Genomic DNA, 27481 nt, shown 5'->3' with positions numbered 1-27481 from the left:
TCTCTCACTTGGATAATTTCAGCGGTCTCCTAACTGATCCCCCTATGTCTATCCTTGCTCCCTTCCCAATCCCAAGCATATTCTCAATAGAGCAGCTGAAGTAGTCCAGTTAAAATGTAAGTTGAGTCTACTGACGCTTCTGTTCAAAACCACTGACGATTTCCCATCTTACTCAGAGTAAAAGCCACAGCTCTTACCGTGACCCATAGAGTCCTATCTTCCAAGCTTGTCCAGGCTGACTTATTTGTTGTTGCTGTTCTTCTGTGTTGTTTTGTTTTAGGCTTTCAGCACCTGAAACCATGGTTTTTAGTTTCTGTCTCTAGTGATAAGCAGAACAGAGGGATGTGGAAGGGGCTTTACTGGCCCAACCAGAAACAGAAACTAAGAACCCATGACTGTATTCTCTCCCTTGGACAGCTTGGTTCCCGACTGCCTCTGCCCTGCTGCTCCGGCTATCCCAGTTCTCCTGCTGCTCCCTGAACACCCCACCCAATGTACACCTCTGGACGTTTGCACAGGTTGCTTTCTTCTCTCTTTGGAATCCTCTTTCCACATACAGCCTCAGGGAGCACTCCCTTACTTCTTGCAGGCCTTTTCTTTTCATTTTTACAAATCTTTCCCTTGTTTACATCTTCCCTATCACTGGTTATCTTACCTAAAATTTTAACCTATCTCTATAATATTTTATATCTCCCTCCTTTTATTTTTACTCTCATATTTCTCAGTATTTATCACTACAGTAAATAATACTGTATCTAACACACTATAGATATACTCACTTGTTTTGCTTATTGTCTACTGATCCCACTAGAATGTATTTCTATAAGGGCAAGGATTTTTTTTTTTTTTTTTGTCTTTTTTCCCCACAGCTCTATCTCTAGTACCTGGAAGGATGCCTGACACAGAGCAGGTGCTCAATAAATGTCTGTTGAATGAACAAATGAACACTACCACCTATCTCTTCACATGGAGTTCCCCTAACGAAGCCAATAAAAACCTATGATTGTTCTTCACGGTAACTGAAACTCTTTCACTTTTAAATCACTAAGATAACGTGAAGCGGCCGGGCGCGGTGGTTCACGCTTGTAATCCCAGCACTTTGGGAAGTCAAGGCTGGTGGATCACAAGGTCAGGAGATCGAGACCATTCTGGCTAACATGGTGAAACCTCGTCTCCACTAAGAATACAAAAAAAAAAAAAAAAAAAAAAAAAAGCCGGGTGTAGTGTCAGGCACCTGTAGTCACAGCTACTTGGGAGGCTGAGGCAGGAGAATGGCATGAACCCAGGAGGTGGAGCTTGCAGTGAGACGAGATGGCAGCACTGCACTCCAGCCTGGGCGACAGAGCGAGACTCCATCTCAAAAAAAAAAAAAAAAAAAAAAAAACCCAAAAACCAAAAGCAGATACCCTGAAGAATAGGCTTCAAATCCTTTTTTTTTTTTTTTTTAACTTCATGATGGAGAAGATATCTTTGTATCATCTTTGTGCCATATGTGTTATTATCATAGATTCTGTAGTCTGGAATTTCTATTATTATGATATTGGGGAAGGGAGCTACCCATAATCAAACTCGGCAAATGATGTGTAGACCTGGAGTATTGTATTTCATGAGAAGCATAACATTCATCTAAAGTAAGAAAGCAATCCCAGGGAAAACACATTAGAACTAGGTTTTAGAACTTACTTGGAGATTCATTATTTTCACAGGTTTCCTCTTCATTTGGTGCTGCTGCTTCTTCCTCCTCTTCTTCTGGGTCATCGGTATCTCCTGACTCATCGCTGTCTTCCACCCATTTTCCTGGCATTAGTCCTGCTGAATCATAGGAGTTGCACAGAGGCCCCACAATGTGAGAGATGAAGGATTCCTGAAGGTTGGCCAGCTGAGGAGCAGAACGATCCATGAAGGGGCTTATGGGTAACCCAAGGCTGGCCTCTTCATCACCCTAGAAATAAAATACAAGCGAAGTCAACATTCACCTGGCGTCTGAAATTTGTAAATATGCAAAACCCCAGGCATTAATGTACAAATTTCTTTACTTGACTGCTAAAGGATCCTACCTCAATTGCTAAGATTCCTATAGAAACACTGTTGTTAATTAGTACTTTTGTGATCTTGAGGTTTTTGATTTTTATCAAGGAGAAATACAGAAAGTCTAAATTCTAATGTATAAGTAGATGATATTTTTATCACACAAGTCAGTGTCTATATAATACATTTATAGGAGAATATAAATGCATTAAAATGCAATGGTGAGGTTGGGCACGGTGGCTCATGCCTGTAATCCCAGCACTCTGGGATTACACAAGGTCAGGAGTTCAAGACTAGCCTGGCCAACATGGTGAAACCCCATCTCTATTAAAAATACAAAAAATTAGCAGGGCATAGTGGCAGGCGGCTGTAATCCCAACTACTCGGGAGGCTGAGGCAGGAGAATCACTTGAACCCAGGAGGTGGAGGTTGCAGTGAGCTGAGATCATGCCACTGTACTCCAGAGTGACAGAGTGAGACTCTGTCTCAAAAAAAAAAAAAAAAAAAAAAAAAAAAATGCAATAGTGAGAACAATTCTTTAAAAAATATATAAATGTAGACTATTTTCCTTTTTTGCTCTGGCTTCCAGAAAGCTTTAAACAATTTACTGCTCAATTCAAGGGGTTACCTTATCCCAGATTTTGTTTGAATTTTTAATGTACCTCCTGTGATTGTGTGGTTTCTGATATTCTTATTTATCTATATGTTTAATAATATTACCATACAAATGTTTTATTTTGAAGTGCTTCAAATGTTTCTGAGGAAAACAGGGAGATTTTTAACCAGCAGTTATCTAGCAAAATTAAAAACATCCCAAAATATCAGCAACAATTACGCCTAAGAAGTGGTATTATTATACATGAATTTTCCCTTTAATTTACATTTTTTCTGCATTTCCATATTTCAGGAATGATTATGAATTAATCCCATTCTTAGGAAGGGCAATGCATTATTTTTAAAAAACACAAACCTTTCATTCTATATATGAATCCTACCTATAGTAAGCATAAAATTTCATTCTAATCTCTGTTTAAATATGTCCAATGACAGTCAATTTATTATCATTAATAAGGTGTCTCAGCCTAATTTTGGACAGCTTTAGCAATATAAATTTCTTTCTGACATTGACCTGAACTCTACCTCCCAATAACTTCTATAGACTGGTATATTCATACCTTTTTTAGGGCAGTAGAGAGGGATCTAACTTTTTTTATGAATCAGATCCTGTGCTAAGTATGTTACATAATTTATCTTCTTTAATCTCCACAGCAATGTTACGATTAACCTATTTCTAAATTAGTATGTCACTCCTTTAAATATCTGAAAACAGTTATATTTCCCCAAGAGTAAATATCTTCATTTTTTTCACGTGTTTTTCTGTCACTTATTCCTGTCGTTTATGCATGCTCTTTCACCTCCACATTATTTTTAAGAGTGGTTCACAGTACCAAACAGGAAGGTTCAAGTGCATTCTGATTGGTGTAGGCTAATGTCAGAAGGATCAACCCTGGCTTATGTAATTGTGGTAGTTTTTTGAGTAGTCTGTTAACTCTCACATTATCATGTCAAATGAAAAGCCTATTTCTTTTTAGCTTTTTCATATAATGCTGTTATTTTTTTTTACAAAAGTGAAGTTAATCTAATATGCAGATACATTTGAACTACCATATACATATACATATAAACTATTCCATATATGTTTAAACTACCTTCTATGATAATAAATAATTTTTTAGGAAAGTAAGTGAAATTAATGTGATATGCATATACATTTAAACTACCATATACATATAAGCTACTCCATATACATTTAAACTACCTTCTGTGATAATAAATACATCTGTAAAACAGCAGTATTTCAAAGATCTTCCTAACGTCTGACTTCCACTATCTCAGTACCTTCTTCCCCCCAAATGCTTGCAAATAACTTTATCATAGAGTTCTACCATTATATTTTAGTCCAATTTTTACACATGTCACTTTTTATCTCCTGATCAAAATTGACCAGTGCATTTTCTGATAAAAATATGAATATAAAATAGAGTGATCATACTTTCATAGCCGTTAGAAGCTTTCAGCAATTCATGAGCAACCTGTAAGTATAGATTAGCTATATTAAACAGTTGTCAGTTACCTGTTCATAAAATTCATTGACAATACCATCTGTCCACTGAAGATGGAGTTCTTTACATTTAGCTGGACCATTGATATCAGCCAACTTTATACACATTTGACAAACCAGTAGACGATCATTTTCATTGGTCCAATCTATTCCAACATCATCATTTACCTATTTGAGAGGCAAAGTTAAAATACGTTTTGCTTTGATAAAAACAAAAGTTGAACAGAAAAGAATAGAACATTTATTGTCTTCATATTATACAGGGATCATAATACCAAATAATTGGGAACCTCTAGCTATTTAAAAATGTTATTGGCCTGTGTAAATTAATCGTAAAAAAAAGTTCATGAAAAAGTAAAATAATGAATTATGGATAAAATAATAATAATGGGTGACAGGGTGAGTGTAGTCAAAAATAATTTAATTATACATTTTAAAATAACTAAAAGAGTGTAATTGGATTGTTTGTAACACAATGGATAAATATTTGAGGTGACAGATACCCCATTTACTCTGTTTTGATTATTACACATTATATGAATTAATGTAACCCATAAATATATACACCTACTATGTACCTACAAAAATGAAAATTTAAAAAATCATTAATTATTGAATTAGCAACAAATGCTTTTTAAAACTGGCATATATAATCAATTACTTTTCTTTTCTTTTTTTGAGACAGAGTCTTGCTCTGTCTCTCAGGCTGGAGTGTTGTGGTGCAGTCTTGGCTCACTACAATCTCCACCTCCTGGCTTCAAGCCATCTTCCTGCCTCAGCCCACCAAGTAGGTAGGACTACAGGTGTGCACCACCACACCTGGCCAATTTTTGTACTTTCAGTAGGGATGGTGTTTTGCCATATTAGCCAGACTGGTCTCGAACTCCTGGCCTCAAATGATCCACCCACCCTGGCCTCCCAAAGTGTTGCGATGACAGGCGTGAGCCATTGCACTTGGCCTTATTATCAATGACTATTAAAATAATATAGTTACAGTGCATAAAAAATTGTCATAACTTAATATTTGGGCATTTACTTTTGAGGCATAAAATTGTGCTTCAAGATTTTGATCTGTACTGCTGCCAGATAATTTATATAAATATACCATAGAGATGAGAACAAATTAAATCAATAAAAAACCACAATGACAGAATGTGTTATTTCTCTGTGGTACAAAGCATAATCCATAGAGACAGCATCTCAGCTTCTTGGGCATCTAGATTCAGATCAACACCTATATGTCTGCTTCTGGTTAAACATTTTATTGTATTCCATTTTCACATTTGACATATGAGAGTTGATAGTAACATGTTTTGTTCAACAGTTTACTTCCATGATATCTTTCAATATGTCTATAAAATGAAGACTGGTGTGGCCAGGCACAGTGCCTCACGCCTGTAATCCGAGCACTTTGGGAGGCCCAGGCAGGCAGATCACGAGGTCAGGAGTTTGAGACCAGCCTGGCCAACATGGTGGAACTCTATCTCCACTGGAAAAAAAAAAAAAAAAATTAGCCAGGTGTGGTGGCATGAGCCTGTAATCCCAGCTACTCGGCAGGCTGAGGCAGGAGAATCGCTTGAACCCAGGAGGCGGAGGTTGCAGTGAGCCAAGTTTGTGCCACTGCACTCCAGCCCGGGCAACAGAGCAAGACTCTGTCTCAAAAAAAAAAAAAAAAAAAAGACTGGTACAGCTCTATTTACCTTGCCATTAAATTTGGCTACGAAGTCAAAGTGTTTCTTCAGGTCAGTGGCCAAAATTGCTTCAATGACAAGGAAACGGAAATGCTTAAATTCCACATGGTCAAGGTTAACTAAGAAGTTATACTCTGGCCGGGACATGAAAAGATTCCATGCAGCAGCTGCGTGATGATTCTCCAAAACTGAACGATCGTTATATAGCACCGCCTAGGAAAATAAGAGAGTTAAGAGTTCAACTTTTTAAGAAAAAAATCACAAAATCATGAGCATATGCAATGCGTTTGAAATTGCTTTCTATTCATACAACAAAGAAATGTAATCATGTGACTCCTGCTTATTAAGAATCAGTTATGGCCGGGCGCGGTGGCTCAAGCCTGTAATCCCAGCACTTTGGGAGGCCGAGACGGGCGGATCACGAGGTCAGGAGATCAAGACCATCCTGGCTAACCCGGTGAAACCCCGTCTCTACTAAAAAATACAAAAATCTAGCCGGGCGAGGTGGCAGGCGCCTGTAGTCCCAGCTACTCGGGAGGCTGAGGCAGGAGAATGGCGTGAACCCGGGAGGCGGAGCTTGCAGTGAGCTGAGATCCGGCCACTGCACTCCAGCCTGGGCGACAGAGCGAAACTCCGCCTCAAAAAAAAAAAAAAAAAAAAAAAAAAAAAAAAAGAATCAGTTATTACTGTACAATGGGTATTATTTTTCTTGATTAAATTTACCTTTTTCGTAAAATAAATTCATTTCCTTGAAAACTTAGTCCAAACTCTTGTGAGGGGACACTAGCCTGTCTTAATAGATTTTTTTTAAAGATTTTTTCTCTAGATTTCTTTGTAAGGTACAGGAATTTAAACATAAAAAATATATACAAATAAAGACGAGGGAGGAAGAAAAAATTACATTTGTATATATATGTAAATATATATATACATATATAAAATATGTAATTATACCAATGCTACAATACCGCAAGAGGTAACTAGGTTACTTTCTATATTTGGTATAAGCATTACCTCTTCTTAAACACATATAGCTATTAAAGATGAATGGAATCCCCCAAATGCTCATGATTTAAAACATTCTCACTCCACTCCACAGGAAATATCACCTTTTATCTAGTATTGGAAGACATAAAATGACACTTACTTGTTTGAAATTCTCTAATAATGCAGAGAGAAGTTTTATTAGAGAATTTTTTTTAAAAGGGAAGCTGCCTACAAAATGCCTGAACACTAGTGTGCAAGATAGCCTATGGAGAAATAAAAAGACATAGGACACAAAGAAGACACTAAGCACTGAATATTAATATAGAGGTATATAAAAATGTAGATGTGTAAAAAAATCTGAATGGTAAATTATCCTGGCCAGTGGATTTTTGCCTATATTTAGAAAAAACAATTTTGGTGTATGAAAGACAAGTGGAAAGAAGGTAGACAGTCAAGAAAAAAATTACCAGATAATTTTTATTGTATATAGATTCAAGAAAAACTATAGAACAGTCCATAAGATCAGCTACGGAAATGGAAAGCAGTGGAATAGAACATAAGGGGCAAAGAAGAAAACAGAAAAGTCAATATCGAATGAAACTGACCTCTAGATCTTGTAGAAGAACAGAGGATCTCAGAATGTTTAGTAACTTGGGTTCAGCTAATTAAATACATTAGGGGCTAAATTTGATTGTATAAATGGGTATGTCTAGATACTCAGTGATGAATTTTTTACTTAGATAGAATTATACACCAAGATGAACTTTTTTTTTTGAAAGGAATATTTTATTTTATTTTATTTTATTTTTTTAATCTTTTTTTATTATTATTATACTTTAAGTTCTAGGGTACATGTGCATAGCGTGCAGGTTTGTTACATATGTATACTTGTGCCATGTTGGTGTGCTGCTTTAAATGTATTCACTGTTTTTGGAATCTATGTTTAGGCCAAAAAAAAAAAAAAAAATTCCTCCAATGAAATAAATTGATGTTAAAATCCTACCAACCTATAGATATGTCATAAGAATCATAATTGTTATAATGAATATATTTCAAAGGAATGGTATTTATATACAAAGAAACCTTACATTCTTAAAAGTCCAAGAAATACTTGGCTCTCTAATCTTTTCAGAAAGGGGCTTTTGTATAGGTTGCCTTTTGTTTGTTGAAGAGGCCCGTTAACATGAATTCAAGTAGGTTTTCTTCCTAGGAAGAAAACTGAGAAATGATTCCCACGGATAATAAAGTTGTATACCTGCTATTAGAATCTTGGAAGAATCCATGGTTTCTTTTCAGAATCAGCATGGTCTCTAAGAATTTTAACATGAGACTGTATATAGTTTGGCTTATATTAACTTGGGGCCTATTATAAATCACACTCAACTTCACTTTCTTGAGAAATCTTTAAATTAGTTCTCCTAACCAAAATCTAAAGATTTACCTGAGGAGCACTAGTTGCAACCAGGAAAGCATTAGTCCTTCCTGGGTGATCATAATCGTGCATGGCTGCAGCCACATACAGAGCCATCAACTCTAAGGCAGGGATATTCCCAGACAGACATCCGTATTTATCATCTGTCACATTATACGTTTTTGAGAATACATATCCCATATGTCCATGTGTAAATCCACTGTCAGAATCTGAGAAGAGAAAACGAGAGTCAAAGAAATTTTTTTAAAAGTATTAAACTGACATCATTTGTCTTGACTTTCTTTTTTTTGAAAAAAACACCCTTGTTCCCACCTCTCACATAAGGCAGTGCAGATTCACTTTGTACATACCTGAATCACTGGTTGAACCATGATCACTAATCACAGTTGAAAGGCCTGGAATAGGCTGTGTAGTAAGATACCAAACAGCATGTAAAACATCAGTGGCATGGATTCTGTTATGATCTGTAACCAGTGAATAGGAACAGTCATCAATTTACGAACTTTGGGGTCCAAGAACTAAGAGTGCCATCTACTGGACCAACAGTTTAGTTCTAACATTTTACTATTTACATGAAAGTCGGCCAAACTTTCTAGGACAAATATTCTTTGATTACTCTTCCATAACTCTATAACATCCATAGTAACAACAACAAAAAAAAAACAATAACCCTATTTGTAACATTCATTATGGGTGCAGGTATCTGAAGTAGAAAAATCTGTGTCAATAGTCGACTAGAAACTACGTATACAGGAAACACTGTGTGAAACAGTGTAATGTTTACTCTGGTACTTATTTTCATGCTCCTGCATAAAACTATGCAGAGAACAAGAATAAATGTAATAGCTATGACATACTTCAACTAAATCAGACAGAATATTTCATCTCTGATAAATGGTACTCAAAAACAATCTGGGAATAGAACATAATACCATTTCTCTGTATCGATCTTAAAGCACTGCAGTAAAATCTTTTATATGTAGATTTCATCCACAAGCAAAATTCAAAGCCACAATCAATTATATTCTCTGATCTAGACATTCTAATTTCAGAATAAAGTTCTATGAAATACCTAAAAAGAAAAAGAAAAGCCTCTTTGTATAGTAATGTAGGAAGCTAAGCCATTTAGAAGAATTAAAACCTACGGTAAAACCAGATTCACTAGTCATAATGTCATCAAGGGAAGGGGGTCGTACTTCAAATGTGCAGTTCAACTTCTTTCAAACCATAACCACGTGCCCAGTGTGCTCTTGGCTCACCTTCCTTTTCTGTGCAATTCTTCCAAGTTTTCTGTTTGTTTATCAGACCCCTTATAATACTTCACTGATCAGTATGCTTTATTCTAAATATACTAACTTTACATATTGTATTTCTGCAAAACAACCATGATACTGTTTCCTTCTCTAGTATAATAGATTACATTTCTGCATAATACTTAACATAAGGAGAAGAGAAAAACAGGAGAGAACTAGAATGACAAGGAGAATATGAGAGAAACACCTATTCCCTAGTCAGAGAAGAAAGAAGAAACCTATGGTCAATGTGGCAATTGTAGCACCCGAGTAGGTGTTAAATTTCTGGCAGCCATTAGGAATCAGTCTTTAAGTGACAATATGCAGCTAAATCTTAGGTAAACATCCTAGAAATTCAGTGGCGAGGCCTGGATGTGGGTTTGAAAAGATCTCATCAGAAGAGCTTAAAGAAACTCAACTCCAGCCGGGCACAGTGGCTCATGCCTATAATTCCAGTACTTTGGGAGGCCGAGGTAGGTGAATCATTTGAAGTCAGGAGTTCAAGTTCAGCCTGGCCAACATGGTGAAACCCCGTCTCTACTAAAAATACAAAAATTAGCCGAGCATGGTAGTAGGCACCTGTAATCCCAGCTACTCAGGAGGCTGAGGCAGGAGAATTGCTTGAACCTGGGAGGTGGAGGTTGCAGTGAGCTGAGACTGCACCACTGCACTCCAGCCTGGGTAAAAGGGTAAAACTGTCTCAACAACAAAAAAAAAGAAAAGAAGGAGAAGGAGAAGGAGAAGGAGAAGGAGGAGGAGGAGGAGAAGGAGGAGGAGGAGGAGAAGAAGAAAAAGAAGAAGAAGAAGAAGAAGAAGAAGAAGAAGAAGAAGAAGAAGAAGAAGAAGAAGAAGAAGAAGAAGAAGAAGAAGAAGAAGAAGAAGAAGAAAGAAACTCAAATCCTAGCCTTCTGAGGAGAAAATAGCAAAACTTGTATACCTGTGTCAATCATAAATATGAATACCAATATTATATGATAATTGAAAGAGAAATTTTATTAAGATTGGCATCTATTTCCCTGAGTATAGACCATCTCAAGTGATATAAGCCCATTACATTTACAAATAATTCACAGGCAACACAATTACAATCATATTTTATGTCTGTACTTGGGCTATTTATGAAATTGATCATACTAGAATTTTCTGGATTTGGGACAGGTATGGTTTTACCTCTGCTATAATATTTATTATTCATGCTAACTTGGGTGAGTTACTTAAAATCCACTTCCTTATCTTAAAAATAAGATATAGTAAAAAGTCTCATTTCTTTGCCTTAAAAATACGGGAATAATATTGCCAAATTCATAGTACAATTGTGACAGTAACAGAAGGAAATAGATTTTAAAGGGCCTGATACACGATGAGTTTGTAATTTGTGTAAACATTATTCATGTAAAATAAATTGCTGCTGCAGAACAAGATAAAACTAGTATAGATCACCAGCTTTCTCCCAGAGTCAATGCTGGATTTGTAAGAATAAAATAAAGTATCTTCTACCTCCATCAGTAGAAGATAGTAATGACCTGGTATGGTAGGAAAATGGCAGTCTGGGAGTAGGGTTCCACTTTTGGGATACATGTTGGAAGCCAGCTTCTTAGTTAAATTATCTTCTCCTGTTGCAAGCTAGGAAGATTACTATATGCCAGTAGTTAATATTATTATTGCAAGTCAGAGAAACCTGTGCATGAGCATAGCGGTACAGAGGTGGATGGGGGGCAGTATCATAGTGTTGGCAGAGCCTGTTTGGGGTAAGGAACCGGTAATATCTATTCCAGGTCAACTCGTAGCTTTTGAGCTCTAATCCTCCCCGCCCTCTCCCCCACCCCAAGGCCCAGGCCCAGAAAACTTTATGAGGTAGTGCTTTTTTTAAAAAAGAAAACTTTCAACAAGCAATCAATCCTAAGTAAATAATCTAGTGCCGAAAATATAAGCAGAAAAGCTGCCAAACTCATTTTATGAGACTGGTACAATCTCGATTTAAAAACTAGGTAAAGACAGTATATATATTTAAAAAGGTTCCTTTTGTTTTGAGTACAGGTTTAAAAGTACTAAATAAAAAAAATCGCTAACCAAATCTACCTGCTTATTTAAATACATACATCTAGTTATATGTGTGTATGTGTAGGAGAATAACACCATCATCAATCACTTAGATTGAAGAATAGAAAACCATCTGTCCTGTTAGCAGTCAATAACATGTTTATTAATCAAATATTCACTTAGCATGCACTCGGTATTATGCCAAGTGCTGGCATCTCCATTGTTCTCGTCATTAATTCTCTGGCAACCCAACCCAGGAGCAAAGACACCCGGGAAAGAAGCTAGCAAGGTCAATGTGAGTTACTGACAGGTTTCTATGTGATACATAAAAATGCTCAAAGATTAGTCTTCTTGTTCTGGCCAGGGTAGGCAACTGAGAAGGATAAGAAATGTTATCAGAGCTATCCTTATTTTATCCTTAATATCATCATATCTCTTCCTTCATCTCTGCATTTTGGACAAGCCTTCCCGATGACGCCTTCACTCACGTGGCAACCCCCTTGCCCTCTTTAATAACATATAGACGTACATGCATACACTAGCACATGGTACACCCTACCTCTTTCCCAGAGTCCGCCCATCTCCCTCTTCCGTCTTGATACACTTGTTTTCTCAACTTTCTCCTTTTCCCTCAAGCACAGAGTTGAAGTGAGCTGGTGTGGAGGGTTGGAGTTGTATGTAAATTCACAGATTTTAAGATCCAAATTTATATATTTTTCATTTAAAATTTTGTCTATGCTCCTACGCACCACAGGGTAAGCAGAAGTAGTAAAGAATAGAGGTAACAATTCGAATATTTCGTTTTCTCTTGGAATATAGGTAATACTCTGGTAGTTCTGCCCCTCTAGCATGTACCATGTCACTTCAATATCTAGCTTTAAAATCGGTGGGCACATCATGTACAGCTTGATTGAACTGAACTAAATATAAGTTGAGCAGGACTATTCTCATTGCTGCCATGAAATAGCTACATGATCACAGGTACTTCTGAGGCATTCTCCCCATTTCTCAACTTAAATCAGAATGACAGATGTTAGGGAGAATATACTTTAGAGAAGAAACTCTTTGAAAATAAAAAAACTATCATCAAAAATAACTGGATTGATAAATGAATACGAATGGATTTTTGTTTAATAAGTCAAATGCCCAATTGAAAGAGACTATGAACGACACCAAACATTATTTATCTCCTTATGCAATTGAGTATTGACCATACATTAATTTATCCTAAGTTTGATTGAACAAATATATTTTTATCACATTTATATTATTGAGTTGACCATATTTGTTGTCTTTCTATTGCTACTAACAAGAAATTTCTTTATTTAACTCTCTGTTTAAATCTAGATTCTTCCATTTTTGTCAGGATTCTAATTACAAATTTAAAAACTTTCCTACTTACCCTCTTCTCTTGAAAACTGTTAAAGGTACACTTAGAACTATAATAAGAAATTTAGTTTCTAATATTAGCACACATTATCATATTAAAGTTAATCCAACCCCATTTTAACTTCGGTTCCTCTTATGCTTCTTTTCAACTAAGGATTTATTTAGATAGAACCATTAGAAATACAGTCCAAAGTAAATATTAAAATAAGTTGGTACACAGCAAATTTTTGTACGTGCTAATTATAACTAATAAGTGAAGCTTTTAATAAATATTCATATTAATTTACAATCTCAGCACATATGAAACATTATTAGTTAAAAGTGATCACAAATGAAGCTAGAGCTTTCCTATGAAAAGATGTAAATAAATTCCCTTTATGGAGAGTGTCCGGGACTTCTAATAGAACAAGCAGGTTTATTATAACAAGTTCTTTTCACCTGGAATAAAGAACCCACTCTTTCAGGGAAAAAAATATCTATTTACTTGTAACATATAAAAATGTAATAAGAAAATGTAAAAGTGAATAATAAATCTTAGAATCTGAAAACTTGTTTTTGTACTTAAACACTTGCCATCTTTCAACTATGATTTAATGATACACTACCTGTGAAAAAGTTGGTAGTTTTTATGTCTATGGAGTTTAGTATTAATTTGAACTCAGTGGAACTTTGCTATGGCTAATTGTATCATTAAAATACATTTGAAATATAACATGAATTTGGAAATTCAGTCTAGTGATTAGCTGTTTAGTGTTTTTAGTGGCTTCCTTTCTAGAAAAGTTTATTTATGTAACTCCTTAACCTTTGAGAAATTGTGAACACTTAGGTCAATCACTGGCATCTAACCAGGGTGGGCCCTGGGAAAATTGTATTATGAAAGCAAGGCTTATCTTGAGATCCTTTCCAAGTACCCCTTTTTTCATATTTCTCTTCCAACTTTCATGGATTTGTCAGCCAGATGTTCCCAGGGGCCCTGGTACTGTTCAGTTCCTCTTTCCCTTACTCCAACTGCCTTACTCTGACTGTATTTTGGTCCCATATTCTTCAGAAATCTCATTGGTAGATTCAGTTCTTCATTCTTTTTTTCTATGATACACTATCTGCGGTGCATATTCATTCCAATATAGCATGTGGATGGGATTTTGAAAACAATACGCTCATAGTAAATCCCTAGGTTAATGTGATACCTCTTCCTGGAAATACTTGTGCTTTATCAGTATTAATTATTTTTTAATGTAACTTCAGCTCTTTACAATTATGACAAAGTTACGGGACTCTGAAGTCTGAGGTGCATAAAAGCAAATATAAAAGCTTTTAAAACTTTTAAGCTAAAAGTTTTAAACTTTAAAAGTTTTAAAAGCTTAAAAGCTAAAATATGATTTAAATAACATATTTCCAAGACATGCTCCAATCAACATATTATGTTTGATTATTTTTCTTTCTATATATTTATTTCCTTAATGTGTTACATGGTTTTTGAACATCTCCGCAGTTTCCCTGTTTGGACCTATAGACATTGTCTCCCAAACCATATATTTTGTAGCACTGTAGGACCATTTTACTTACGTGTTCTGATTGATGATTCCTGAAATGCTACATAATGAAAATTTAACATCTCCTCTGTCTTCCAATTTCCTGTTATTATAAATGGGAAACTTATTCCCTCAAGACTCAAAGCTTGAATTCTTCATTGTGTGTTTCCCTTGGGTCTTCCCATTTACCTGATTTTTTAAAATGTTTCTCATCATTTTTCCATAACCACTTCCAGATATCTTTTCTATTTTATTCATCAGACCATGATCCTCCTGTCCCTCTAAACACCAGCCAACTTTATCTTATGTGGAGAAAACATATATAGTGACTTAACTCTTCAGATGCCACAACAAAAGTTGAATTCACCCAATAAAAGGGATGGGTTACTAAATGAGCAACAAATTTAGTATTTATTTATTTCCAAAAAATAGCCATATTAAAGTGGACTTATGTTGGAATTACTGTGTGCCAGGCACTAAAATAACCTCTTTAAAATTATAATCTTATTTGATCCCAACAATCATATGAAGCAGGTATTATAATCCTCATTTTATGGACTAAGAAATGAGCCACATAGAGCTTAAGTAAACCCTAGGGTCTCATACAGCTGAAAAGTAAAGGAGCCAGGATTCTAACACAGGTGATATCTCCTAATCACCATATGATGTCTCCATATTGAGTATCTACCATGTGTAATTCTGTGCTACCTGCTAATGATTCACTATCCCACTTACCCACAGCAAATTTGACATATTTTAAAAGTATTATTTCACAAATCAAGCATACTTACAAGGAATATCCCTGTATCCAATCTCCAAAGCATGAAAATAATTCATAAATTCCCTAATTGGAATTTTAAAAGCTTCAAAGAGGCCCATGTCTTCAAAAAGTCTGTAAGATACCTGTTAAAAAAAAAAAAAGACAAAGCCTTATGAAACATGAAACATCTCTACGTGTGTGTCAGACATAAAAAGAACGATGGTAAATATTGGTAACTGAAAACACTAAATGCCTTTTCAAAATCTGAAGGATGTCCTTTTAAATTGGTTAAAATGATAATTATCAAAAGGCAGGCTATATATTGAAACTGAGGACTTACTTCCATTGTACATGTCTCTTTAAAAATCTTTTGAAATTAGACTTTTTCCACTTAGTCTCAGCCAAAAGGTGATGTATTGGAATGTTCACATTAAATCATTTAGCTGTCCTAAAGTTGTACTATGGCAAAAATATACGCATATTTTCCATAACCAAAATTTCATAATTTTTGTTCTTGTAAACTCAAAAGAAAAAGTCTCAAAAAGTTCTACTGAGCAAGTCATCTGAAGCTGCATTTGTTCAAAGTTTAATGTCTGGGAAATTGGGAAAGTAAACAGTGACTAATAAGGATCATATATCAATATATTACTCTGTTTTTGGAACATGACTGGAACAAAAGATACATTATTGAATTTTGCATGAATCTAATTGTTAATTATCCTTAATCTTTTTATTGTCTACTGGTATCCAGGACTCTTAGAAAACATTGTGTGGCAATTTTGGTCAAGTTGTTTTCTCCCATTCCCAGCTCACAGAACTTCAAGGGAGTGGTTGGTACCTGTAATGAAATTCTGTACACTGTCATTTGTGCTGTAAAACCGACTGCTATCATAACCACTTTTCTACTAGGTCCGAATCCTCATTTGGAGAACTTGAACATATAATAAGTCAAGGTGTTTTATGAAGATATGAGAAGCAATTGAAGGAATGTAAAAACCCTGGGCTTCTGATATGGATAAATCTACTTTGGAATCCTGGGTTGAATATTTACTAGATGACTTTAGAAGAGTAGCATATCCTCTTTTAAGCCTTAGTTTCTTCTTCTATAAAATACATATTTTTTAAAAAACCTGCACTAAATTTACTGTGAAGATTAAGCTTTTGAGAGTCTGTGAGATATACATCAAATATAAAATGAGCTGAGATGTGTGTCTCTATACCAGGAAACATACTCCCTAGTAAAAAAAAAAAAAAAAAACTAAAATAAAATAAAGAGAGAAAATGCTTCTTGGCTCATTGCCACATCCTGTGGCCCTGTTACAGGCTTATTTGCAGGAAAGATCACTCCCTCAAAGTTGCAGTTTGCCATGGGTTTCAGAAAGAAGATACACAATCTTCCAAGGGGATCCCTAAGGTATGAGGCTAAGGTGAATTGGACAGAGCAAGTACCCTTAAATCTGTCCTTAAGATCAGCTAGTGTGAGACATTGCTTAGCACTGAAAAGAAAGGAAGGGAAGAAGAACAGGACTCTCAACTCCTAGTAAAGTGCAAGGGCTGCCATTATATTCCTCAACATGGTGATGGACAGAATAGAGTCTAGCAGAGGCAAAATTGAATATTTTACAGATTTTGTAAGAATATTTTGTCTCATATTCCATCAATAATGTTAGTGTACCCCTAGACTAGACAGCCATATGTGCTTGTAGAATCAAACACTAGAAGAAAGTCCTGCTATCTTTTCCCTCCACAGATAAGGATCCTCACCCCAAACGAAGTTCCACATTGAGACATGTTTTGAGTGGTCCAAAGACAGCTCATCTCTGATACACTGCGTAGAAATCAGCATTTCAGTGATTTCTCTTCTATTGTTTTGCAGAGAAGTGTTAGTGGCCCCAATAAATCTGGGTTGGGTCCTGAATTCTTACCTAAGTCTGATATTCACAAGTTTGATGGTCCTTACTATCTCTGCTGTGATACTTACTCAAATTGATAAGAACACATCTAAAACATGTGAAGATAAGCTGATACACATTGTTGCACCATCCTCTTTATTAATTAAGGGTGTGTATTTCAATGGGTATTCCGTAGTACAGCAAATCCATCATTTTGTTTCGTGGTTTGAAACATTTTCAAATTCTTAATTTCAACTATTTTCTTTCTTTTTCAGCAAAACAAATAATTATTTACGTGAAAAGCCTTGAAAGTAGTCTAGCCTAAAGAAAACAATACTCAGAGGCTGGTTGTGCAGCAACAGTATTATTCTATAACTGTATGTGATGTGTTTCTCAGAGCACTAAGAGGAAACACATTTTGGCACAATGTATAATCTTTGATAAGGTCTAAGCCCTGTAATATTCAAAAGTTTTTAAAAAGTCATTGAAAATAATTACAGACAATAAATTAATATCTCTAAATAGGCAGTTTTCTTCTTTTAGGGGCTTATGTCAGATTTTCTTTTGCTTAATTCTATGAATTCTAGATCATTTGTCCCTTGTCTATGTATCTCCCTCCTACTTTGTCTTTAAAAATATATCATATTTTTAATTGTAGAATGACATCCGACTCACTTGAAGTTTCAGTTTCTTTTGTTAAACCACCACCAAGGAATCTACAGTGTTCTAAAACTTCCTTTCTCCACACAACACCTATCCACAAGTGTCAAGAATTTACAGAGCTTTAAGCAACCAAGGAACTGTTTTTCCTATATTTAAATTAGTGTGAATGAATGCATTTCTTACCTGACTAAGAATACGGCCACATTTTCTTCCTATATTTTCCACTAAATCGAAAATCGGAAAATTCCAAGTATTTAGCTGCTCCATAATTGAGTCCAGGTTATCCATGACAAGAGGTTCGGGAGCAAGAATTGGTTTGTCCTGTAATGTTTAACATTAAAATACTTAAACAGTATGCAGTTTTTCTAAAGGGCAATTTGTGCTTTGCTAAATTCAGTAACAACTGTGGCTATCGGAAATAAATGACTTAAAACTCCAAGGTGAATAAGTGATTTTGCTTAAAAAAAGTCAAGATGAACAAGACATTGACCCCAAAGTAAGATGGAAAGGAACTAATACTGTTTCAGATATAAATTTTGCACTATTAGGTGCTTGCCTATCACTGGTCCATATACACTCCAGCAAAAACATGGATGTTTCTTCTATAAGTTAGTATAACTACTTTGGGTCTACTGTAAGGTTCTTAAATAAAGTTTTAAAGACTTCAGAATATTCTGTAATTGCATGTAAATTTATGTCTCTTCATAGTTATGTAAATTTTTTGGAGATGAGGGTTCCTTCCTTAAATTAAGCTCTCAAAAGAAATCCATGAGTAAGAAGACTTCATCATTCCTACCATTATTATTAAGTTTATATTAATGCTTTAAAATGGACATAGGATTAATGTTGCCACATTTTTTAGGGATTTTAATTTATTTCATGTGATCGACTGTTTCTTGAGAAACATGCACTATGTAAAAGTAAAGGTTTTTTATAATTGGTCCCAAACGAGGATGTTCTTAAAAGTACATTTGCCAAAAAAGAAAAAAAAAAAGATAATGAGGATAAGGAAACATATAAATTATTTTACATGATGATCTATCTGACTTAGAAATACAAACAGTAAATATAGTAAAAGAAAAATGGTAATAGCAGCCATTGATGATCACTTGAGAGTCAACAGTTTTCTACCACTTGCCACCTCCCCACAATGAAGCTGACTCAAATGTATGCTTCCATCCTCCTTAAATGGATCTTTTCAAATACACAAAGTAAGTAATCATTAAAGGACATTTTAGTAGGTGTCTAGTGCCAATATATGACTGACAATATTACAAGAAAAACAAATATTTGTTCATGTTCTAAGTCAAGGAGGTACTAGAGAAAACCAGCAGATGCCCTAAGTCAGTGAATATCTTCTTCCCTCCTTTCCTTCGTCTTTCTTTTCTTTGTTTATAAAATATTGTTTTAAGGAATGAAATAATACATTTTCCTGTATATACTATTTGATTGGGTTAAGAAATATCTGTAATCATTGTGTAACTGTAAATGTTTATGTTTTTAATCACCAGATAATAGAACCATTAAGAGACCAATAATGCTTGGAAAGAGAAAACATATATTGATAAGTATGGGAAGGGCTGTAATACATGTGTAATCCGGATGAAATACATCTGTAAATCTCATGTTTCAGAGATTAATTTCTTTTTTTTTCTTTTTTTTTTTTGAGATAGAGTGTCACTCTGTTGCCCCGGCTGGAGTACAGCGGCATGATTTCAGCTCACTGCAACCTCCACCTCCTGGGTTCAAGTGATTCTCCTGCCTCAGCCTCCCAAGCAGCTGGGATTACAGGTGCCTGCCACCATGCCTGGGTAATTTATTTATTTATTTACTTTTTTTTTTTTTTTTTGAGACAGAGTCTCCTTCTATTGCTCAGGCTGGAGTGCAATGGCGCAGTCTTGGTTCACTGCAACCTCCACCTCCCAGGTTCAAGCGATTCTACTGCCTCAGCCTCCTGAGTAGCTAGGATTATAGGCATGCGCCACCACGCCCAGCTAATTTCGGCATTTTTAGTAGAGACAGGATTTCACCATGTTGGTCAGGCTGGTCTTGAACTCCTGACCTCGTGATATGCCCGGCCTCCCAAAGTGCTGGGATTACAGGTATGAGCCACTGTGCCCGGCCATGCCTGGGTAATTTTTTTGTATTTTTATTACAGATGGGGATTCACCATGTTGGTCAGGCTGGTCTCAAACTCCTGACCCCGCAATCTGCCTGCCTCGTTCTCCCAAAGTGTTGGGATTACAGGTGTTAGCCACCATGCCTGGCCTCAGAGATTCATTTCTAAGCCAATATCTGTAACAGAAGCTGATCTCTCAAGTAAATGAGTGAGTTAAGTGATGATATGGGACTACCAGAAACATCATGGTCTCAGGAGCATAGGTGCTGCAAGCCGATGCTTTCCTCAGAGGCTCTCTCAGGCACTCTGTTTCGTCTTCATTCTGTACAATGTCACTGCTGTCACTGTTGTTATTGGTTTCATAATCAGAGGTAACTTGAGCAGTGTCATCTACAATTAAAAGAGAACAACTTATTACGAGATCCACAATGGGGAAAGGGGGTTCATTTAAGCAAATTTTGCTAAGATGCGTATGGTAAATATGTTTAGGGAAATAGGGCTTTCATGAGCTTACACTCCAAGAATATAGGATCATAGGGTGGAGAACATCACACATCTGTTAACAAAGTAAAACAGATGGAAATTATAATCTGTAATCCGCATGACATTCAATAATCCCTCAATAATATTTTTTAGATCAACATTTCATACCTTTAACAAATCCTAGGACTTTATGTTTCTTTTTTCTCTATTTCTCTCCCTATACATTAAACCACTGAGTGACTATAACACTCTAGAATGGGCACGTGAGGTGGGAGAAATTGAGTTGACATACCCAGGAGCAAAGCGGTCTGTAGAGCACAGAGTGATGGCGTATGCTTGGGAGCATGGGAAATCCTATGTATCCAATCCCATTTCTTAGAATCCTGTGGCTTCCTTCCTTATCTGCCCTTTTTCACTGACGCCATTTCAGTCAGCAGTAAACTGTGCTAACTAAAAGACCAATCAGTAAATACCCAGAGTCTGAAGTCTATGCTCTCTGAGCTCCTATGATGTTTCTCAAAGCTGAGTAAGGTGCCTGAGATTGAGTATTTGCTATGTTTTCGGAACCACTTAAAGTACTTCCAATGTCAGAAGTAGCAAGATAAAATAGTATTTCTATATAGTTCTATATATTATATACAATGGCCTCTTGTGTTTTAGAAATATACACATGTATAAATATATAAAAACATTTTGGAAAGCTTTGCACCCAAACTTTACCAATGATTAACTCCAGTGTGTAGGAGTACAGATGATTTTAATTTTCTCCCTTGTCCTTTTAAATCTGCAATTTAAAAAATCAGGCCAGGCGCAGTGGCTCATGCCTGCAATCCTAGCACTTCAAGAGGCTGAGGCGAGAGGATCACTTGAGGCCAGGAGTTTGAGACCAACCTGGCCAACATCATGAGACCACGTCTCCCGGCACCCCCCCAAAAAAATCAGAAATGTAGGTCACCGTTTTGATCAGGAAAACAAAAATAAGGCAATTTCCATTTTGGGAAACAGAATCCAAAACAATGAATTACCTGTTCTACTTGGTGTCCGAGTGGCTACCCCACTTCTCTCCAGGGGCTCGTCAGCAGGATTCCCTTGGGAATATGGTCTGCCACAGCTAAAAAACATTGGAAAAGTCATAGGCACATACCATCTACGTCTACATTAAGATGAACAACAATAATCAAATATTTCTACCTTCTGCTTATTTGTTTTGTGAAAATATTCATTTTGTTTGATATATAAATGCTGATATGCAGTGTACTACTTTCTTTTTTGTGAGACAGTAGTCACTACAAAGGATTAGAAAGTTCATTTGACTCTCAGTCTCCTCCTCCTTTACCTAGATCCTATTTGAGGTGAAAGTGATGGTAAAATTTTGTTAGATTATTTAGAAATACTGGTATAGGCTGTGACTTACTTAGAGTGGCCATTTTACAGGTGTTGATCTGTATTTGGACAAGGGTTATCTGCCACAATAAATACCTCTGTGCCTGCTTAAAAGCCTCATTATGGGCCAGGCTGCTTAAAGGCTCATTATGGGCTCACGCTTGTAATCCCAGCACTTTGGGGGACCAAGGCAGTTGGACCACCTGAGGTCAGGAGTTCAAGACCAGCCTGGCCAACATGGTGAAATCCCATCTCTACTAAAAGTACAAAATTTGCCAGGTGGGGTGGTGGACGTAGTAATCCCAGCTACTCAGGGAGGCTGAGGCAGGAGAATCACTTGAACCTGGGAGATGGAGGCTGCAGTGAGTGGAGATTGCACCACTGCACTCCAGACTGGGTGACAGAGTGAGATTCCATCTCAAAAAAAAAAATAAAAAATAAAAAAAAGAACCTCATTGTTAGATTTATTTATTTGGGTTACGATATTTTCATGTCTAAACAGACCTTTAAGACAAGATAGGTTGAAACAGAATGATAGTATATAAATTTTACGTTTTGCTACAAAATAAAAAATTGACTTCTTTTTATCAGATTGATCAGTTACTTGTTAAGGCCCTAGGGAAATGAACAAAAGACGGGTGCATTTTGATGAAGAGTGAATGTATGACTGACTACAGAGGATGATGGTTGAGAGAAACAGGCCCCAGAGGTACTATAAACCACCAAGAGAAACAAAGTTAAGAGAGGTAAGCAATGCGCTCTACCAGAGGGTGTTGGAGGAATGAAGTTTGACTGTTTCAAAAATTAAACAGTAACCCCACAAATGGCCTGGCTCAGGCCATAAACTGGCTCTTCTCTCTTCTATCTTGTTTAGAGATTTCATGATTAGATTTTGATTCTGCATTTCGCTGCTGGGTTCTTTCTTTCTGACTAATATTACAAAGGGTCTCAGAGGATTTATTTGTTTGTTATTTAACCACAGACTACCCACTCTAAAATGAAAAAAGTAGTGATAGCTTATTGTTTAATATCTTAAATAACTCATCATTTTTTTCCCTGAATTGTGCTCGTGTGTGCATTAAGAGAAGAGCATTTTCCAGGAAGACCGCATCTGCATACTAAGTAACTTTACTTTTCAACCCTTGAGTGGAAATAGAAAAACATTACCTGTAAAATATTTCTAATTATTAAATCTGTCAGTTTGGGTTAGAGAACAAAAACAAAATGATAGGACAAAAAGGAAAAAGAAAGGAGATGGAATTGGTAGGCTTACATTCTTAGACGAAGCTCAGAAGAAGTTGAGTTTATTAGCCTGAAAATTTTTCATTGCAAAGTAATACCTAAAAGGACCATTTAAATTAGTACTTCCAATATGCCAGCTCTCATGCCAGAAAAATAGCTTGTTGCATAGACATTACAGCAGCCAAGAGACTGGGATTCAACGCCAAACTCTTCAAGTTCAGCAGGGGAAACCACAACAATTAGTCGTGTGTTTCTGGAGCTCTCTGTGACTACATGGGTGGCTGCCTTTAAGGCAATAATAAAACCGGGTTTGAATTACAGATTTATAAAGCCCAAACAAATAAAACACACACTACTGGATTTATAAACATTACTGAACAAGTAGACAGTGAAATCCTCTTGTTTTTCTCTGAAACCTTTTATAAAAATCCCATTGCATTCTTCCTGCTAAGAACACAAAAACAAACAACAACAACAACAACAACAAAAAACCACAAAAAACTACACTATGATGAAAAAAGCTATGTGAGTGGTAGAGCTTTTCTGAACATCTCTCTCCTTTCTTTAGGGGACTTATTTCCCCAAAGTCCGGAAACCACAGTAGGAGACTCTCCCTAAAAATGCTGAACCCAGATGTCCTTGATGAAGATTACTCCGCTGGGCTTCATCTTGGCTCAGGGTGCATACAATAAAACAGTGTTTCTTAATTGTGTTCTGCCAAACGTTAGATCCGTGAGCAATTCTTGGGTGTTAACCCAAATAAATTGGTTCTGTGGTCAAATAAATTCAAAAAACACTAAATGAAACAACAAAAATAAATAAAGAGGGATTCTTTTACCAGAGCTTCTCAGAGCTTTTAATAAAGCCATGTGTGTTGTGAATTTCTAACAGGGAAGTATGATATATCTTCTGAATATTTTACTACAGAACTTGCTTTTTTGTGGAAAAGAGATGAGATTAATATCCCGCAGAAATTATTTTATTAAAAAAACTCATAGAGGGCGGCAGAATAACTTTTGCATAGTAGAATAACTTTGGCTCTGGGCGAACAAATGAAAATAATTTCTCATTTAAAAATGTCAGTAAAGAGAAAGGAGGTAAAAATAAAAATTATAAAGAACATTCATTTAATTTACAGAGCTGATGAGTAAAAATATGAAAATGAAAATTATAAGGCTTAATATAAGTTGCTATTTCTTAAAGCTGAATATATTGAAAAAAGCTGAGTCTGTGAAGTAATATTTGATACTAGAAAACCAACATGTTACTCATTTATTCAAACAGTTATCCTCATCAACCTCAGAAATGAAATACTATTTTATTCAAGGTACTCTCATAGTTAAAAACACTCAACTGTTTTTCTACTTTAAAAATACCATAATGCTTTAAGATAAATTATTCAAGCTATTAGTGAAGAACAATAAAAATACATTAACCAGTAAGAAGAGATAACTATTTCTTGTGACAACCTTGGCAAAATAATTACTCTAGCCATGCTAGGCCATTTTTTTCTTAACCTCTGTGATAGATAACACTTCGTTATTTTGTTTCAACATGATAGAATAGCACATACAATTGCTTAAATTGCATTCAGAAAACTATTTGAGTCCAGCCATCCTGTGCGATGTATTATTCACACATTTTTAAACTGTAAAAATGGGAAATGCAAACTGATGATTAAATATGGCTAATATCAATGTAACAAGTTCCCTGGAGAACAAGTACAAACATTCCAACAAAATGAAGCATTACAACAGAATACTTTATATCATTTTTTAGTTATAAATTTTCTATACTCACCATCAGGAAACAGGCAACATATACAGCTAACGATTTTGTATCCTCTCTAAAGATTAGCTGTATGAACTGCATGGATTCTAAACTTTGTTAATAGAAAACTACTAAAACATAAGTTTTTATTGTAGTCTATTCAACACAAATCACATTATCCTATACTTGGTTGTCAACTACTTTGGCAAACTTATCCCAAGCTGTGTGGGCTAGTGGTAGGTATTTCTAGGGGAAAACCATCATCAGTTTTATTATTAAACTTCAGTTCATAAAAAATCCTTACCTGCTACATATAACAGGTGGAGTCAGGATTTGAGGGGATAGGTCAGGGGCACTCTGAGTGTAAGTTAAGGCCCTGTGAGAACCTAGACTTTGTTTGACAGTTGTGTCAGCAGATTCTGGAAACTGCACTGCAGAAATTTTGCTGACCAGGCTGCTGGCAGGAGTCCCTTGGAGAGGTGAGGAGCAGGGCGATGAAAGAGGTGAAATTTTAGCGAGGGCACCTGAGAAAGAATGAGAGTTAAGTAACTAAACAAATGTCTTTAAAATGCAAAATTGCAACTGTTGAACTTCACCTGGACTCTTACAAACTCAGTAACAACCACGTGCCTGCTCAGGTCACTGGGCTGGCCTCCTCCACATACCAACATCTGAAGCCAGTGCGGTTGGGGTGTCTCCACAGCATTCAATGGGAGGAATGAATCATCATAAAAAAATAGTGGCAATGTTGGCACATACAGTCAAAGCCTTGGTGTCCTGGAGTAACTTCAGGACAGAAGGATATTATTTTCTCCTCCCATTTTTGTTTCTTCTTGTCATTCTGACATGGAAATAATAGTGAAAATTTTCTCATATGTTGATTTTCTCTTAGGTTGTGAAGGTTTTAGCAGGAACAGGATCTGCTATTGTTTTAAACATTAACCAGTATCTGGGGCAGAGTTCAGCAGGCATCAGATGCTTAAAATATGTAAATAAAGAAGATGCATTACTGAGAGGAAATTAACCTTCTTAACAACTCACAGTTTCAGTGAAATAAGACCTTTCGGTGTGAAAGATTGCTTTGATCAAAATAATTTTTGAAGAAAACATTTTCAAATGTAATATAATCCATTTCAGATCAAACAATAGACCTAAAGCTTCCATTTCAAGTGTGGGTATTTGTGCCAAACTGTCTGTATTTACTCTAGATTGTAAGAGTTTTACAGGACACTGGCTTAGATTTCAAAGTGTGGCTGTTGGAAGACCAGGAAGATATCTTTTGAAGTTACTCTCTCCCAAACACAGAGAAGGCAGCCTGCACTTAAAATGGAAAAAAGGAGAGAAATAACTTCTGGCCAAAAACCTGCTTACTGGTTTTCATGATTTTATGGCTGAACAATGTACTGTAGGGCAAATGAAATGACATTATTAAAAGTCGTTCTCTATTTCTCACCACTTAGGAAAGTTTACAGCCATCCACCTTCACATCATCAAATTATGTGTGTGGTTAGCTGGCAGTTGGCTTACAGCAAAGTTTGCTTCCAGGATCTAGCTTCCTCAAAAGTTTGATTTGTCACACCAAAGGTTTTCTGGTCCACTGAAAAGAATATTAAGTTTGTTGAGGGAGTGTGTGTGAGTATAATTTTCTTTTTAATTTCTTGTTGGCACTGTGATCTCTTTTTGTTGTTGTTGTTGTTAAAGATGAGAAATCTCACTCTCCCCTTGCTTCAGTGTGAAGAGCAGCACCCCCTTCTAGTTCTTTCTCAACCTATCTATTGTTAATTCCTAACCAGCAGCTCAACCCCCTCCCAGCCTTTATACTAAGCAAACAAAACCACTTAGACCCAGAGAGGGTAAAAAACCCTCCCAAGGTCACAGTACCAGTACACGGAAGAATATAGAGCAAACCCAGCTATTCTTAGTAAAATGAGGCTTATAAGCCAGTACCTCTATCAGAGACTATCCAAGGGGGAAGTAAAATCAATGGCCTATTAGGCAGCATTTGCATTGCTCCTTATGTAATGCCTAATGGTTTTTATTTGGGTTTCTACTTCTATTAAAAAGTCTCAGCTATTTTTCCAAAGATAACGACAAACCTTCACATTACATAGTATCCTGAGCCAAAAACAAATCAAAACAAAAAATTAAGTTCACAAAGGTTTTAACTCAGAATTTCCCAGCCAATGTATGATTGTGTGCGGCAAGTGGGTTCCAAGTTTGCTGTGAATTATTTACTGGTTGAAAATATTTTTTCAAAAAGAAAGATTTTATTTGGAAACTCTAGAATAAACTCAATTTTTAATATTATCTCCAATAGCTTATAATTAGTTTTTCTCATTATAATTTTATAAAATAAAGGAAATCTAGTTTTAAAACTCTAAATCCCTTCTCATTTCTCTAATGCTATGGTATTCACAAATACTATTACACATAGATGGGTGCTGTGATGTAAAGGTTAAAAAGGGTTGGTCTAATTTTGACCACTTTTTGGATTTAGACTGTAACTCCAGATAATCTTAGAAAGGTATCGTAGCCGTTAAGGAGCTGAATCCTAGTAAGATGTGGTAGAAAGTTTACCAAGGTATCTGTACTGAGTATCTCAAGGATTTATTCATCCAACAAGTACGTATTGTGAGTCTTGCTCCATGGATGGAGT

At 36.0% G+C, this 27481-nt stretch overlaps 1 protein-coding gene across 2 annotated transcripts in view; it reads right to left on the bottom strand.

Annotated features, from left to right (window-relative positions):
* Positions 1-27481, bottom strand: part of PDE3A (phosphodiesterase 3A) — a 308603-nt gene that overhangs the window by 22403 nt on the left and 258719 nt on the right. For both annotated transcript variants that reach the window (XM_073020533.1, XM_007967850.3), the window contains 10 exons: positions 25130-25349; positions 21456-21541; positions 20183-20337; positions 18012-18149; positions 15305-15416; positions 8611-8724; positions 8270-8469; positions 5851-6054; positions 4163-4318; positions 1684-1942 (listed from right to left, as the gene is read on the bottom strand). In XM_073020533.1, coding sequence (XP_072876634.1) covers positions 1684-1942; positions 4163-4318; positions 5851-6054; positions 8270-8469; positions 8611-8724; positions 15305-15416; positions 18012-18149; positions 20183-20337; positions 21456-21541; positions 25130-25349 — 1644 coding nt within the window. The remainder of the gene's footprint in view (positions 1-1683; positions 1943-4162; positions 4319-5850; positions 6055-8269; positions 8470-8610; positions 8725-15304; positions 15417-18011; positions 18150-20182; positions 20338-21455; positions 21542-25129; positions 25350-27481) is intronic.

Source organism: Chlorocebus sabaeus, chromosome 11 (genome assembly GCF_047675955.1).
Source record: "Chlorocebus sabaeus isolate Y175 chromosome 11, mChlSab1.0.hap1, whole genome shotgun sequence".
Classification (NCBI taxonomy): Eukaryota; Metazoa; Chordata; class Mammalia; order Primates; family Cercopithecidae; genus Chlorocebus; species Chlorocebus sabaeus.
Note: the sequence above shows the minus strand (reverse complement) of the source record. Positions and strands in the feature narration are given on the sequence as shown.